This window comes from Phyllobates terribilis, unplaced genomic scaffold (assembly GCF_046119375.1).
Source record: "Phyllobates terribilis strain yellow unplaced genomic scaffold, ASM4611937v1 Scaffold_10__3_contigs__length_209671492, whole genome shotgun sequence".
NCBI lineage: Eukaryota > Metazoa > Chordata > Amphibia > Anura > Dendrobatidae > Phyllobates > Phyllobates terribilis.
In genome coordinates, this window is record NW_027362770.1 from 158357665 (window position 1) to 158373359 (window position 15695).

At 44.3% G+C, this 15695-nt stretch overlaps 1 protein-coding gene across 1 annotated transcript in view; it reads right to left on the reverse strand.

Annotated features, from left to right (window-relative positions):
- VWF (von Willebrand factor) overlaps window positions 1–15695 on the reverse strand; it is a 344529-nt gene that overhangs the window by 323544 nt on the left and 5290 nt on the right. The window contains exon 6 of the mRNA XM_073649985.1: window positions 10786–10910. Within this exon, the coding sequence (XP_073506086.1) occupies window positions 10786–10910 (125 nt within the window). The remainder of the gene's footprint in view (window positions 1–10785; window positions 10911–15695) is intronic.

Consider the following 15695-nt stretch of genomic DNA (forward strand, 5'->3'; position numbering starts at 1 on the left):
TGAACATTCTGAGCTGAACATTTCCAGCTGAACATTCCGAGCTGAACATTCCCAGCTGAACATTCCGAGCTGGACATTCCCAGCTGAACATTCCAAGCTGAACATTCCGAGCTGAACATTCCGAGCTGAACATTCTGAGCTGGACATTCCGAGCTGAACATTCGCAGCTGGACATTCCCAGCTGAACATTCCGAGCTGGACATTCCCAGCTGGACATTCCCAGCTGGACATTCCCAGCTGGACATTCCCAGCTGGACATTCCCAGCTGGACATTCCGAGCTGGACATTCCGAGCTGAACATTCGCAGCTGGACATTCCCAGCTGAACATTCCCAGCTGGACATTCCAAGCTGAACATTCCCAGCTGGACATTCCCAGCTGAACATTCCCAGCTGAACATTCTGAGCTGAACATTCTGAGCTGAACATTCCGAGCTGAACATTCCGAGCTGAACATTCCGAGCTGAACATTCCGAGCTGAACATTCCCAGCTGAACATTCCCAGCTGAACATTTCGAGCTGAACATTCCCAGCTGAACATTCCCAGCTGAACATTCCCAGCTGAACATTCCGAGCTGGACATTCCCAGCTGGACATTCCGAGCTGAACATTCCCAGCTGAACATTCACAGCTGAACATTCCAAGCTGAACATTCTGAGCTGAACATTCCAAGCTGAACATTCCGAGCTGAACATTCGCAGCTGGACATTCCCAGCTGAACATTCCGAGCTGGACATTCCGAGCTGAACATTCGCAGCTGGACATTCCCAGCTGAACATTCCGAGCTGGACATTCCCAGCTGGACATTTCGAGCTGAACATTCGCAGCTGGACATTCCCAGCTGAACATTCCCAGCTGGACATTCCCAGCTGAACATTCCCAGCTGGATATTCCCACCTGAACATTCCCAGCTGGACATTCCCAGCTGAACATTCCCAGCTGGACATTCCCAGCTGAACATTCACAGCTGAACATTCCAAGCTGAACATTCCGAGCTGAACATTCCAAGCTGAACATTCCGAGCTGAACATTCCGAGCTGAACATTCCCAGCTGAACATTCCGAGATGAACATTCCCAGCTGAACATTCCGAGATGAACATTCCCAGCTGAACATTCCAAGCTGAACATTCCCAGCTGGACATTCCAAGCTGAACATTCCCAGCTGAACATTCCCAGCTGGACATTCCAAGCTGAACATTCCGAGCTGAACATTCCGAGCTGAACATTCCCAGCTGAACATTCCCACCTGAACATTCCCAGCTGGACATTCCAAGCTGAACATTCCGAGCTGAACATTCCGAGCTGAACATTCCGAACTGAACATTCCCAGCTGGACATTCCCAGCTGGACATTCCCAGCTGGACATTCCCAGCTGGACATTCCCAGCTGAACATTCCCAGCTGGATATTCCCACCTGAACATTCCCAGCTGGACATTCCCAGCTGAGCATTCCCACCTGAACATTCCAAGCTCAACATTCCAAGCTGAACATTCCGAGCTGAACATTCCAAGCTGAACATTCCGAGCTGAACATTCCCAGCTGAACATTCCCAGCTGAACATTCCCAGCTGGACATTCGCAGCTGGACATTCTTAGCTGGACATTCCCAGATGGACATTCCCAGCTGAACATTCCGAGCTGGACATTCCCAGCTGGACATTCCCAGTTGAACATTCCCAGCTGAACATTCCCAGCTGGATATTCCCACCTGAACATTCCCAGCTGGACATTCCCAGCTGAACTTTCCCAGCTGGACATTCCCAGCTGAACATTCACAACTGAACATTCCAAGCTGAACATTCTGAGCTGAACATTCCAAGCTGAACATTCCAAGCTGAACATTCCGAGCTGAACATTCCAAGCTGAACATTCCGAGCTGAACATTCCCAGCTGAACATTCCAAGCTGAACATTCCGAGCTGAACATTCCCAGCTGAACATTCCGAGCTGGACATTCCCAGCTGGACATTCCGAGCTGGACATTCGCAGCTGGACATTCCGAGCTGGACATTCGCAGCTGGACATTCCCAGCTGAACATTCCGAGCTGGACATTCCCAGCTGGACATTCCGAGCTGAACATTCGCAGCTGGACATTCCCAGCTGAACATTCCGAGCTGGACATTCCCAGCTGGACATTCCGAGCTGAACATTCGCAGCTGGACATTCCCAGCTGAACATTCCAAGCTGGACATTCCCAGCTGAACATTCCCAGCTGGATATTCCCACCTGAACATTCCCAGCTGGACATTCCCAGCTGAACATTCCCAGCTGGACATTCCCAGCTGATCATTCCAAGCTGAACATTCCGAGCTGAACATTCCGAGCTGAACATTCCGAGCTGAACATTCCGAGCTGAACATTCCGAGCTGAACATTCCCAGCTGAACATTCCGAGCTGAACATTAGCAGCTGGACATTCCCAGCTGAACATTCAGAGCTGGACATTCCCAGCTGGATATTCCCAGCTGAACATTCAGAGCTGGACATTCCCAGCTGGACATTCCCAGCTGAACATTCCGAGCTGGACATTCCCAGCTGAACATTCGCAGCTGGACATTCCCAGCTGAACATTCCCAGCTGGACATTCCCAGCTGAACATTCCCAGCTGGATATTCCCACCTGAACATTCCCAGCTGGACATTCCCAGCTGAACATTCCCAGCTGGACATTCCAAGCTGAACATTCACAGCTGAACATTCCAAGCTGAACATTCCGAGCTGAACATTCCAAGCTGAACATTCCGAGCTGAACTTTCCCAGCTGGACATTCCCAGCTGAACATTCCCAGCTGGACATTCCCAGCTGAACATTCTGAGCTGAACATTCCGAGCTGAACATTCCAAGCTGAACATTCCGAGCTGAACATTCCGAGCTGAACATTCCGAGCTGAACATTCCGAGCTGAACATTCCGAGCTGAACATTCCCAGCTGAACATTTCGAGCTGAACATTCCCAGCTGAACATTCCCAGCTGAACATTCCCAGCTGAACATTCCGAGCTGAACATTCCCAGCTGAACATTCACAGCTGAACATTCCAAGCTGAACATTCTGAGCTGAACATTCCAAGCTGAACATTCCGAGCTGAACATTCGCAGCTGGACATTCCCAGCTGAACATTCCGAGCTGGACATTCCGAGCTGAACATTCGCAGCTGGACATTCCCAGCTGAACATTCCGAGCTGGACATTCCCAGCTGGACATTTCGAGCTGAACATTCGCAGCTGGACATTCCCAGCTGAACATTCCCAGCTGGACATTCCCAGCTGAACATTCCCAGCTGGATATTCCCACCTGAACATTCCCAGCTGGACATTCCCAGCTGAACATTCCCAGCTGGACATTCCCAGCTGAACATTCACAGCTGAACATTCCAAGCTGAACATTCCAAGCTGAACATTCCGAGCTGAACATTCCGAGCTGAACATTCCCAGCTGAACATTCCGAGATGAACATTCCCAGCTGAACATTCCGAGATGAACATTCCCAGCTGAACATTCCAAGCTGAACATTCCCAGCTGGACATTCCAAGCTGAACATTCCCAGCTGAACATTCCCAGCTGGACATTCCAAGCTGAACATTCCGAGCTGAACATTCCGAGCTGAACATTCCCAGCTGAACATTCCCAGCTGAACATTCCCAGCTGGACATTCCAAGCTGAACATTCCGAGCTGAACATTCCGAGCTGAACATTCCGAACTGAACATTCCCAGCTGGACATTCCCAGCTGGACATTCCCAGCTGAACATTCCCAGCTGGACATTCCCAGCTGAACATTCCCAGCTGGATATTCCCACCTGAACATTCCCAGCTGGACATTCCCAGCTGAGCATTCCCACCTGAACATTCCAAGCTCAACATTCCAAGCTGAACATTCCGAGCTGAACATTCCAAGCTGAACATTCCGAGCTGAACATTCCCAGCTGAACATTCCCAGCTGAACATTCCCAGCTGGACATTCCCAGCTGAACATTCGCAGCTGGACATTCGCAGCTGGACATTCCTAGCTGGACATTCCCAGATGGACATTCCCAGCTGAACATTCCGAGCTGGACATTCCCAGCTGGACATTCCCAGTTGAACATTCCCAGCTGAACATTCCCAGCTGGATATTCCCACCTGAACATTCCCAGCTGGACATTCCCAGCTGAACTTTCCCAGCTGGACATTCCCAGCTGAACATTCACAACTGAACATTCCAAGCTGAACATTCTGAGCTGAACATTCCAAGCTGAACATTCCGAGCTGAACATTCCGAGCTGAACATTCCGAGCTGAACATTCCGAGCTGAACATTCCCAGCTGAACATTCCGAGCTGAACATTCCGAGCTGAACATTCCCAGCTGAACATTCCGAGCTGGACATTCCCAGCTGGACATTCCGAGCTGGACATTCGCAGCTGGACATTCCGAGCTGGACATTCGCAGCTGGACATTCCCAGCTGAACATTCCGAGCTGGACATTCCCAGCTGGACATTCCGAGCTGAACATTCGCAGCTGGACATTCCCAGCTGAACATTCCGAGCTGGACATTCCCAGCTGGACATTCCGAGCTGAACATTCGCAGCTGGACATTCCCAGCTGAACATTCCAAGCTGGACATTCCCAGCTGAACATTCCCAGCTGGATATTCCCACCTGAACATTCCCAGCTGGACATTCCCAGCTGAACATTCCCAGCTGGACATTCCCAGCTGATCATTCCAAGCTGAACATTCCGAGCTGAACATTCCGAGCTGAACATTCCGAGCTGAACATTCCGAGCTGAACATTCCCAGCTGAACATTCCCAGCTGAACATTCCCAGCTGAACATTCCCAGCTGAACATTCCGAGCTGAACATTCCCAGCTGAACATTCCGAGCTGAACATTCCCAGCTGAACATTCCCAGCTGGACATTCCCAGCTGAACATTCCCAGCTGGATATTCCCACCTGAACATTCCCAGCTGGACATTCCCAGCTGAACATTCCAAGCTCAACATTCCGAGCTTAACATTCCGAGCTGAACATTCCGAGCTGAACATTCCGAGCTTAACATTCCGAGCTGAACATTCCGAGCTGAACATTCCGAGCTGAACATTCCGAGCGGAACATTCTGAGCTGAACATTCTGAGCTGAACATTCCCAGCTGAACATTCCCAGCTGAACATTCCGAGCTGAACATTCCGAGCTGAACATTCCCAGCTGGACATTCCGAGCTGAACATTCGCAGCTGGACATTCCCAGCTGAACATTCCGAGCTGGACATTTCCAGCTGGACATTCCGAGCTGAACATTCGCAGCTGGACATTCCCAGCTGAACATTCCGAGCTGGACATTCCCAGCTGGACATTCCGAGCTGAACATTCGCAGCTGGACATTCCCAGCTGAACATTCCCAGCTGAACATTCCCAGCTGGACATTCCCAGCTGGATATTCCCACCTGAACATTCCCAGCTGGACATTCCCAGCTGAACATTCCCAGCTGGACATTCCCAGCTGAACATTCCCAGCTGAACATTCCAAGCTGAACATTCTGAGCTGAACATTCCAAGCTGAACATTCCGAGCTGAACATTCCGAGCTGAACATTCCGAGCTGAACATTCCGAGCTGAACATTCCAAGCTGAACATTCTGAGCTGAACATTCCCAGCAGAACATTCCCAGCGGAACATTCCCAGCGGAACATTCCGAGCTGAACATTCCCAGCTCAACATTCCAAGCTCAACATTCCGAGCACAACATTCCGAGCTCAACATTCCAAGGGCTCAACATTCCAACCTCTGTCAGATCTGCAGCAGATAAAACTGTGATTTTATCACAACTGCTGCACCCAGTAAACTAAGTGATGCATCGCTGGAACCAGGGTCTCTTCCCCTACATCATGCTGCTGTTAAATGATGTAGCAAAATCCTGGTAATAGATTCCCTTTAAGCTGGCCATACACATATAACAGCTGACGGCTGAGAGTTCTTTCAACCATCAGCTATCTCTCCCAACGCCTCTATATACATGAACGTTTGGGTTGGCACAACGTTCATGTATTTTCCAAGGCGAGACAGGACAAAGCCGCTGCCAGACTCCTCCATCAGCTGCTCATCGGGCGTTGATATCCATATCTTTATCTTACCATCATCTGTCATGGGAGAGTCAGGAGACCTCCATATACATTAGATTGTCATCTGATCCTAATGTTGACAGGTTTTGCCAGCTGCACTCTAATGTGTGTAGGAGCTTTTACATTTTGTCGTATGCAAAACTACAATAACTATAAAGAAAAACAAACTTGATCTATGTTCATAAATTCTACAATCTTTTTGTGCCAGAAAGATCAAGAATTTACGAAACATCAATATTATCATTAGTGTGACTGATTATGTACCGAAAACATCCCTTCTGAATCATCCTTTCCAGTTTATTTTGCCAAAATTGACCTTAGTAGTCAAAGTTATAAAGTGTAGTAAAACAATGCTGGGATTACAGATGGTTGTAACCTTGAGCTATTTCTTCTTTGCCCCACTGAAAAATCTGTAATAGGGCCCTCACCTACCATGTGTTGTTTATACTTTATACACCCAAAGGCACCATAGCTGCATCCTTTTTTATCCCAAATTAGTGTTCATAGGGGATTTTAGTACCCCATAGGACATGTTCATAAGTTGCTATACCCCACACACCTAGAGAATAGGGCACATTAGAACCAATCCTTCGGAAGATATGATAAACTAATCTTCAGTTACATTCATGGCCAAAACTGTTGGCACCTTTGAAATTGTTCCAGAAAATGAAGTATTTCTCCCAGAAAATTATTGCAATTACACGTTTTGTTATACACATGTTTATTCCCTTTGTGTGGATTGGATCAACACCAAAAAAATAAACAGAGAAAAAAGGCAAATTGGACATAATTTCTCACACAACGCCAAAACTGGGCCGGACAAAATTGTTGGCGCCCTCAAACTTAATATTTGGTTGCGCACCCTTTGGAATAAATAACTGCAATCAATCATTTCCTAGAACCATCAACAGCTTCTTACACCTCTCAGCTGGAGTTTTGGGCCAATCTTCTTTTGTAAACTGCTCCAGGTCTCATATGTGAAGGCGTCTTCTCCCAACAGCAATTTTAAGATCTCGCCACTGGTGATCAATAGGATTTAGATCCGGACTTATTGCTGACCACTTGACAACTGTTTTCATCCACTTCTGGGGGCTTCTTGTAGTTTGTTGGGGTAATTTTCCTGCTGGAAGACCCATGGCCTAGAACGCAAACCCAGCTGTCTGATGCTGGATACCACATTGCTACCCAAAATCCTTTGGTAATCTTCAGATTTCATGATGCCTTGTGCACAGTCAATGCACCCAGTGCCAGAGGCAGCAGAGCAACCCCACAACATTTTTGAACCTCCACCATATTTGACTGTAGGTACTGTGTTCTTTTCATTGTAGGACTCATTCAGTTTTCAGTAAACAATAGAATGATGTGCTTTACCAAAAAGCTCTATCTTCGTCTCATCTGTCCACAAGATGCTTTCCCAGAGGGATTTTGACTTACTCATGTGCATTTTGGCTGCAGTCTAGCTTTTTTATGTCTCTGTGTCAGCAGTGGGGTCCTCCTGGGTCTCCTGCCATAGCGTTTCATTTCATTCAAATGTCGACGGATAGTTCGAGCTAACACTGAGGCACCCTGAGCCTGCAGGACAGCTTGAATTTTTTTGGAACTTGATTGGGGCTGCTTATCTACCACCCGGACTATCCAGTGTTGCAACCTTTCATCAATTTGGAGGAAAAGACTGGTCCTTCAGACCTAGAGACACTCTTTGAACCCGCTCCCTGCTGTCGTCAACAGACAAGGATCCTGAACAGAAAAGTGCCATATATTATGGGTTTTCCAGTACTTAGATATTGATTATCTATCCTTAGGGTATGTCCTCAATATCAGATCGGTGGAGATCCAACGCACTTGTACCGATCGGTCGTTAATGTAAATGGTTTATGGAACTAGAAAATCACGACTTTGTTGTGGCCATTCCATGGAACTGCAGATCAGCTCCCATTCACTTCAATAGGAACAACTCCTTTAAGATGATCACAGAAACCCTTGACGATCGGCTCGGGTTGGCCATACTGTACATTTTTCCTACAGTGGCCACTACAGGAGGGAAGTAGTATTACACAATGATCAATAAAATGAGTGGTTGATGGTTTAATAATTTTATTTGCAGGATCTGGTGTTTTAAAAGCCCCTATATACATCAATAGGACACATATATAGAGATTTTCTTCAATAGATCATGGTCTGTGTGGGCAGTATACATCAGGACATCATCGGCACATCTTATCTGATCCAATCCCGAAATAGATTCATAACACTATGTAAGAACTATTTCTTCTGAGTGGGTCGAAAAGAAAAACAAAACTGCTAAAAAAAAAAAAAAAATCAACCGTTCTTATTGTTCATATTCGCCGGCAGCAGAAAGGCTAAGTGTTAAGGGGGCGATGGGGGGAGGGGGGTGCGGAGGAATCTGCATTCCTGGAAGTGATGCTAAGAAACAAAGAATTTTATTTACAGTAAGTGAATGGAGATATTTTATTCCAAGTTTTGTGAAATGGAGATGACTTCGGCTGCGGTGCATTCATAACAGAAAACTTACTTATGAGTTAAAAATCTGACCACTTCTCTAAAACAAGGGCAAAAATAGAGTTACAAAGCAAGAAACTGTAAATTCTCAACAACATTGAAATGTAGGGCAAGTTACCAGGAGTTAATTATCCAAAATTACTAAATTACTACTTAAAGCCATAATTGTATTTTCTCATAGACCAAAGTAATAGAAAAAGTTTGACTTTGCAGCCTGCCGTAAAGCATGCCCTTCAAAATTACATAACAATAAGAAGTGGTCAAAGGATTAGCATCCATTAAGGTCATAGAAAAGAGAACACAGAGCCTACAAGAAAAAAAAATAAGGTGTATATTTTCCCCTTCATGCATGGCCTTAAGACTTACATAATTACAAGTGGCCAAAGGATTTATATCCACAATTGTCAAAAATATATAAGGGGCTAACTGGATAGCCAACACGAGAAGTGAAATAGAGTCTTACTTTTCCCCTCTCATATACCAGATTAATAGGGAAAGTGTGACTTTGCAGCCTGCCATAAAGCATTATCTTAAGAGTTACATAACTATAAAGTGGATAAAGGATTTGTCTCCAATATTGTCACAAATATATGGGGGCTGTGAGGTAGGTCTTACATGAGAAATTAAATAGGGTATATCTTTTCCTCTTCCAAACCACAGTAATAGGAAAAGTGTGACTTTACAGCCTGCCATAAAGCATGGACTTCTGACTTAACCAATCATAAAAAGTAGTTAATGCATTCATTATGGTGATGAATATATATGGGGATGGCATAGAGATTAGGCAATGGTGCCTTGAAGAAAACCAAAGTATAGCAAAGCATACCTAGTACTGGTTGAGTTTATCATCCCAAAGTAAGAGGGCTCAGATTTTTTTTTTTACACCCCCCCCCCCCCTTTTAGAGAAGAGACATAATCCCTTCCTATTTTTCCGTGTCAACTGTATATTAAAGGGAATCCTTCAGCAGGATTTCACTGCCCAAACTATTTATATGTGCTTGTAGCTCTTTCAAAGACAAGTTCTGCAATACCTTTACATGGCCAGACTGATCCGTTATTACTGAGAAATCAGTGATTGACTTGATATGCAAATAAGGCTGAAGAGCTATGGTAGATCTAAAGGCTCCATCACTCCAACTCTTATTTCCCTCCCAGCGTCGCATCCTCCTCCTGCATGGCACAACATCAAGCCAATCTATGTTCAGAATATTCGATATTCTTCTGTACAATGTATGGTCCTGTACAAAACTCTGTCTGACCCATTTTATCTTCTCCATATACATCGGCATAGTTGAATGTGTGTTTTCACATCATTGATCTGTTAGCTGGTTTACAGCAAAGATCAACAATCCTGCTCTCTGCTCTTTCTGCATAGTGAAGCACTGCAGAGCTGACATCAGGAAAGCTCAGATGCCTGATGACTGATTCTCATTGATAAATAATGCAAAACTGCAAATTCCGCTGTGTTGATGCATATGGCAGAAGACAATCCTCTTCCATAGGCATCAACAAAGGGGAATTTTCAGTTATGCATCATTTATCTGTCAACAGCAGGCACCAATTGCAACTAAACGCTGCTTGTGTCAGCTGTGCAATGTTCCATTTTGCAAACTACAGGTCAGATCAATGATGTAAAATCACACTTGCAGCTATGTTGATGTAGATAGCAGAAAATTAAATCGGACTATCAGACTACTGTACAGGAACCCAGCTGAGAGAGACTGCACTGCACATAATCAACCAAGAGTACTGTAACTACAGCAGGAAGGATCCAATGGCAATTTGAGGGCAAAAGGTCTAAAAACGGAGTTCCTACTTTTCATAAACTGTTGCAAAAACACAGGTAGGTAGATAAACCTACTGGAGAAACTGATATAAATACATAAAGGATAATCATCACGACTCTTGAAATATGTAATTTTTGCACAAAAATGTGCGACATTTTGCCGCTTTTGACGGTGCGGTTATCATCACAAATAGATCTAGCCTAGATTTATGAATCGTTACTTTTTTTTAAAAAGTCACAAAAAACATTCGCACTTCTTACTCCGGTAAAGGGTGGACTACCTTTTTGCCCCCACAGGCTACCATTATAACTGTGACCTCTGCACCCCCTATAGTTACACCTCTGCTTATGTCTATATAACATCATTATAGAGTAATGGTGGCTTACCTTCTCCGCAGCATCGGATGAAATATTGCAGGTGTTACTGGGAGGATAAATTCTTTTACATCTCTTATCACCGCCGTGCAGGGCCCAGGAATTGGCAAATTCGTAACTTTTTTCAGCCAAAATACCTGCGTGAAAATCATAAAAAATGACAATTTGTGCACAGATGTAGGAAAGTTAAATATGTTACTTTGTTATTTCCGGATGGGATTGAGTTCAAGTAAAGTAGTGGGAGGGTATTGTCAATCCTGTTTTTGGAGGGGTTTTTTTCTGAAGAGGTTTTAAAGAGAGGGCAGCTTCCAAATAAAGCAGCCAATTGATGAGCATGCCACTTCTTTTAAATGCTTCAGGGTTTCCGAACCTGGAAATGGTTAAAAGACATAACAAGAAGAAGAAACGTGCACAGCAAAAACGTTTTGACATTGCTGTGCATTATGTTCATTTTTTTTGCAGAGGTTTAGCCATGCTTTTTCAAGAGGTTTCCTGGCAGAATCCACCTGAAAAAGTTGTTGTGTGTGCGTACATCAAAATGCCTCATATGAATTGAAAAATAAATTTTCCAATTGAACTTAATTGGAAGAGTTTTGCAAGAGCATTTGAAGCAGTTTTTGAGTTTTCTAAAGTTCTCTAAGGCTATGTGTGCACGTTCAGGATTTGAAGCAGAAATATCCTGAGCGTTTCTACGTCTTCTTGGCAGGAAAAACGCTGAGGAAAAAACGCGCGGTTTTGACATGTTTTTGATGCGGTTTTTGAAGCATTTTTATATATCAATGAATGCTTTTTGGAGCTAAATAAAATCATTTGGTGGGACATTGCTTAAACCCTTGGATTACCGTCAGAACTGGGGTGAGTATATCGGTTAATTTAAATAATTAAAGAATGTGTCTGTTGTACTTCAAATAAAGTGTTTACTCTGTGTCTGTGTGTTTATTTAACTCTTTACTTTACTTTAATTAGGTTTGGTGATGAAAGGGCAAAAGAGCTAGGTGTCAGCTAATCCCATTCGCCCAATCTCATTAGCATTTCCATTCAAGTAATATGTGCGCAAGCTGTGAGCTGATATTTTTAGTTTAGGAAGGTGCCATTTGCAAACATGGTCCCTGGCCATTATTAACAGCTCACCGCTGTTTGGTTAGCTGCTATGTTCCCCCGATCAGCACTCAGCAGCGTTTTGGACGCAGCAAATTTTTGCAGCATCCAAACCGCGGTGTTTTAATGCCGCACGTTTGTTGCCAGTACATGTGAATGCACCAAATATAATGACACTTCAAGCAGTGAAAATCTGCAGCGGAGACAACTGTGTCTGGTACAGATATTGACATGCTGTGGGTGAATTTGGGTACGTCACCACGATCAGGAGCCGCTGCAGGTTTGACGCTGCGTGTTTATACAGCGTCAAACCCGCAGCATCCAAATGTTACAGCATCTCTAGAAATCCCATGTCCACTATGCGTGCATCAGAGGCTGCGAATCACCCATGGACACTGACATATTGCGTGTCTTTCAGGACCGCAGCATGTCAAATTCTCTTGTGGAGTCGCTAGTCACCGCAACATAAATTTGACCACTAGAATGTATTGAATGCTGTAAATATGCATGGCTCAGTGAACACATGTGGATTTACCTGCACTCAATAGAATGCAACGTTTTGGACGCAGTAAAAAAAAAGCGCTGCTATGTCCGGATCGTGGGCACAGACCGTAAAATTAAAAAAAAAAATGCCGTGGGCTCCCGCGTCATTTTTATAACCAGCAGAGGGAAAGCCTGCTGGGGGCTGATATTAGTAGCCGGGGAAGGAGCCATTATCCAAAAATGTTCCCTGGCTATTAATATCAGCCCACAGCTGTTTGTTCAGCCTTTACTGGCTAGATTACAGGGGGACCCCAGAAAAAAATTTACGTGGGTCCCTCTATAAAATCCACAATTACGCCAACGATTGTCCCTCGGCGATCCGGGTCACTTCTACAGCAGTGATATCAGCAATCACTGATGTCACTGCTGTAGAAGACAGCAATGTATACTAACAGGGGTGTAAAATCAATCCTGTCATTGTACATGCTGCTGCAGGAGTGAGGTCACTGGGGTTCATCAGCTGATCAGCCCCGGTGAGCACACTACCAGGTGATCGCTCATGTGACCGCAGGTCCCGGCAGCGCAGTACACTGCTGGGAGCAAGCGCGCTCCCCGCAGTGTACCACCGGCCGCCGGGAGGAGAACATCGCCGGGGACCAGGACCAGGAGGACACCGGGGGGTGTCGGACAGGTGAGTATAGTGCTTTTTTTTATTTTTTACTTTCTTTTTCTTATTTTACACCACGGGGTAGCCGATTGGGCTGAGGAGACTACTGCTCCCCCCAGTCGCGCCACTCTCGCTGTTATCAGCAGGAGCGGCGGTCGGATGAGAGGAGTAGTAGTAGTCCTCCTCTCCCGACCTGGGTACCACCCGCACCGCATTTCTGCCACGAAGTCACGCCTATTGGCTTTAATTGAAACGCAGCAAATCCGAAGGTATAAGTATTATACCTGCAGATTTGCTGCAGTTCAAATCAAGTCAATGGTCGTGAATTTGCGGCAGAAACGCCCGAACAATGGACTTGCTGCATTTTTTTCAGCAATGGTAATTCTGAGCGGAAATTTCCACATCATGTGCACAGCACATCAGGATTACCATTGCAATAGCTGGCAGAGCATTTTTGATGCATTTTCGCGGCGTTTCCACATGAGAAAACCGCCGCAGAAATGCATAAAAAATGCTATGTGTGCACTTAACCTAAAGCGGTTTCTGAATTTAAAAACAAACTCATGGTTTTTGAGCTCCTCAAAAAATCTCAGTGTGATCATACCCTCAGGCTATGTGCACACGGTGCATGTTAGGCGCCGGCGCAGCCATCGCGTTTTCCCAGGTAAAGCTGCTGGTGGCTTTGCTGCCAGCACCTCTTGTTCTACACTAAGTATACAGAGCGGACAGCTTCTCATGGGAAGCCACCCAAGGAATTCTGAACCCTACAGCAGTTAAAAGCAGTGACACTAGATGGAACATGTGCACTATGTTCATTTTATCGGGTGCTTTTTCAGGTGGATTCCGGGCAAAAAGCCCCTGAAAAAGACTTTGCGTGCAAATAGCCTTACAACTGCTACATTCTGTAATACATATGCAATTACACTGAGCTAGCACACACAGTACCATCATAGTGCCGTATAAAAAGGACCGGCAGGACATATGAGTGTTCACAACAGATCATACAAGCTTTGAGTCTCGTGACCAAAGTGGCACTAGACCAGTGTTTCCCAACTCCGGTCCTCAAGAGCCACCAACAGGTCAAGTTTTTAGGATTTCCTTAGTATTGCCCAGGTGATCACCTGAGAAATACTAAGCAAATCCGGAAAACATGATCTGTTGGTGGCTCTTGAGGACCGGAGTTGGGAAACACTGGTCTAGTGTATGCATCTGTGTGTTGTCTTTATGGTCCTGGTATCTTCTGATGTTGTAGAGGCACCATGTCGTGTGTGACTGCTTCTTCTGCACCTGCTTTAGCTGCGTCTCAAAATAAGGTCTAACATCCCTGTGTAACACTCATTTTACACTCAATGAACCCAGTTATAAAGTAAAATCTTGCAGGAAGTAAATATCTAGAGCTTTCCTAATCTTTCAACATCATTGAACTTCCTCTGTCTGCTCTGTCTTTCCTATATCTCATTATGATTAAACGTCCTTGTCATCTTCTTGTCTGGTGTAAAGCGTCGGTGCAACCAGAGATAAAATCATAGGATGGTAAAGACTAGGAGATAATAGATAGAATAGATAGAGAGATACTTATAAAGGTACTTAGCACATAAATTGGCCAAGTTATAAGAGCCCATCAACCACAACAGAGTGGGCTCTCATAAATTGGGTGGGTTCTCATAAATTTGCCAAGTTATAAGAGCCCACTAGCCACAACGAGGAGTACCTTTATTTGATGAGCCCACCAGCCACAACAAGGAGTACCTTTATTTCATGGGACCCTAAACCTAATAAAAAAAAGTAAAAACTAATATTTATCAAAGATGCTTCTCCTGGGCTAAAAGCTACAAATTTGAAGTTCAGCACTAAATGAAAATAGCCTTTGGTTGATGGAAGGAGCTCAGCCAAATATGGAGGTCATCACCATCTCCAACAGTATACTACAAAAAAGCAAATGACTGACCAGCACCTTTGAAAAGAGTAAATCAAGTGCAAACAGGTGCAAGCTGCCATGACTGCATAATATACAAGCAAAATAATAGCTTCTGTAAGCACTAAGACTGTTTTTATTTTGTGTTGGATTGTACCTGACTTTAAATTTGTAGCTTTTGGCCTGGGTGAGACATGTCTGATAAATATTAGGCTTAGGGTCCCATTAGAGAAAGGTGCTCCTTGTAATGGTTGATGGGCTCTCAGTAATTGGCCAATTTATGCTCTAAGTACTTTCATTTTATTGGATAGCTAGATAAATAATAGATAGGTGATAGATAATAGGTAGATATATAATAGATAGATAAATAATAGATAGATGATAGATAGATAATAGATAGATAATAGATAGATAATAGATAGATGATAGATAGATAGATAATAGATAGATAATAGATAGATGATAGATAATAGATAGATGATAGATAGATGATAGATAATAGATAGATAATAGATAGATAATAGATAGATAGATAATAGATAGATGATAGATAATAGATAGATAGATAATAGATAGATGATAGATAGATAATAGATATAGATAGATAATAGATAGATAGATGATAAATAGATAATAAATAGATACTAGATAGATAATAGATAAATAGATGAATAGATAGATAGAAATGAGATATACACAAAGATACATGGATAGATAGATAAACTAAACCATACAGCAGCACTCTGTAAGCACTATGAT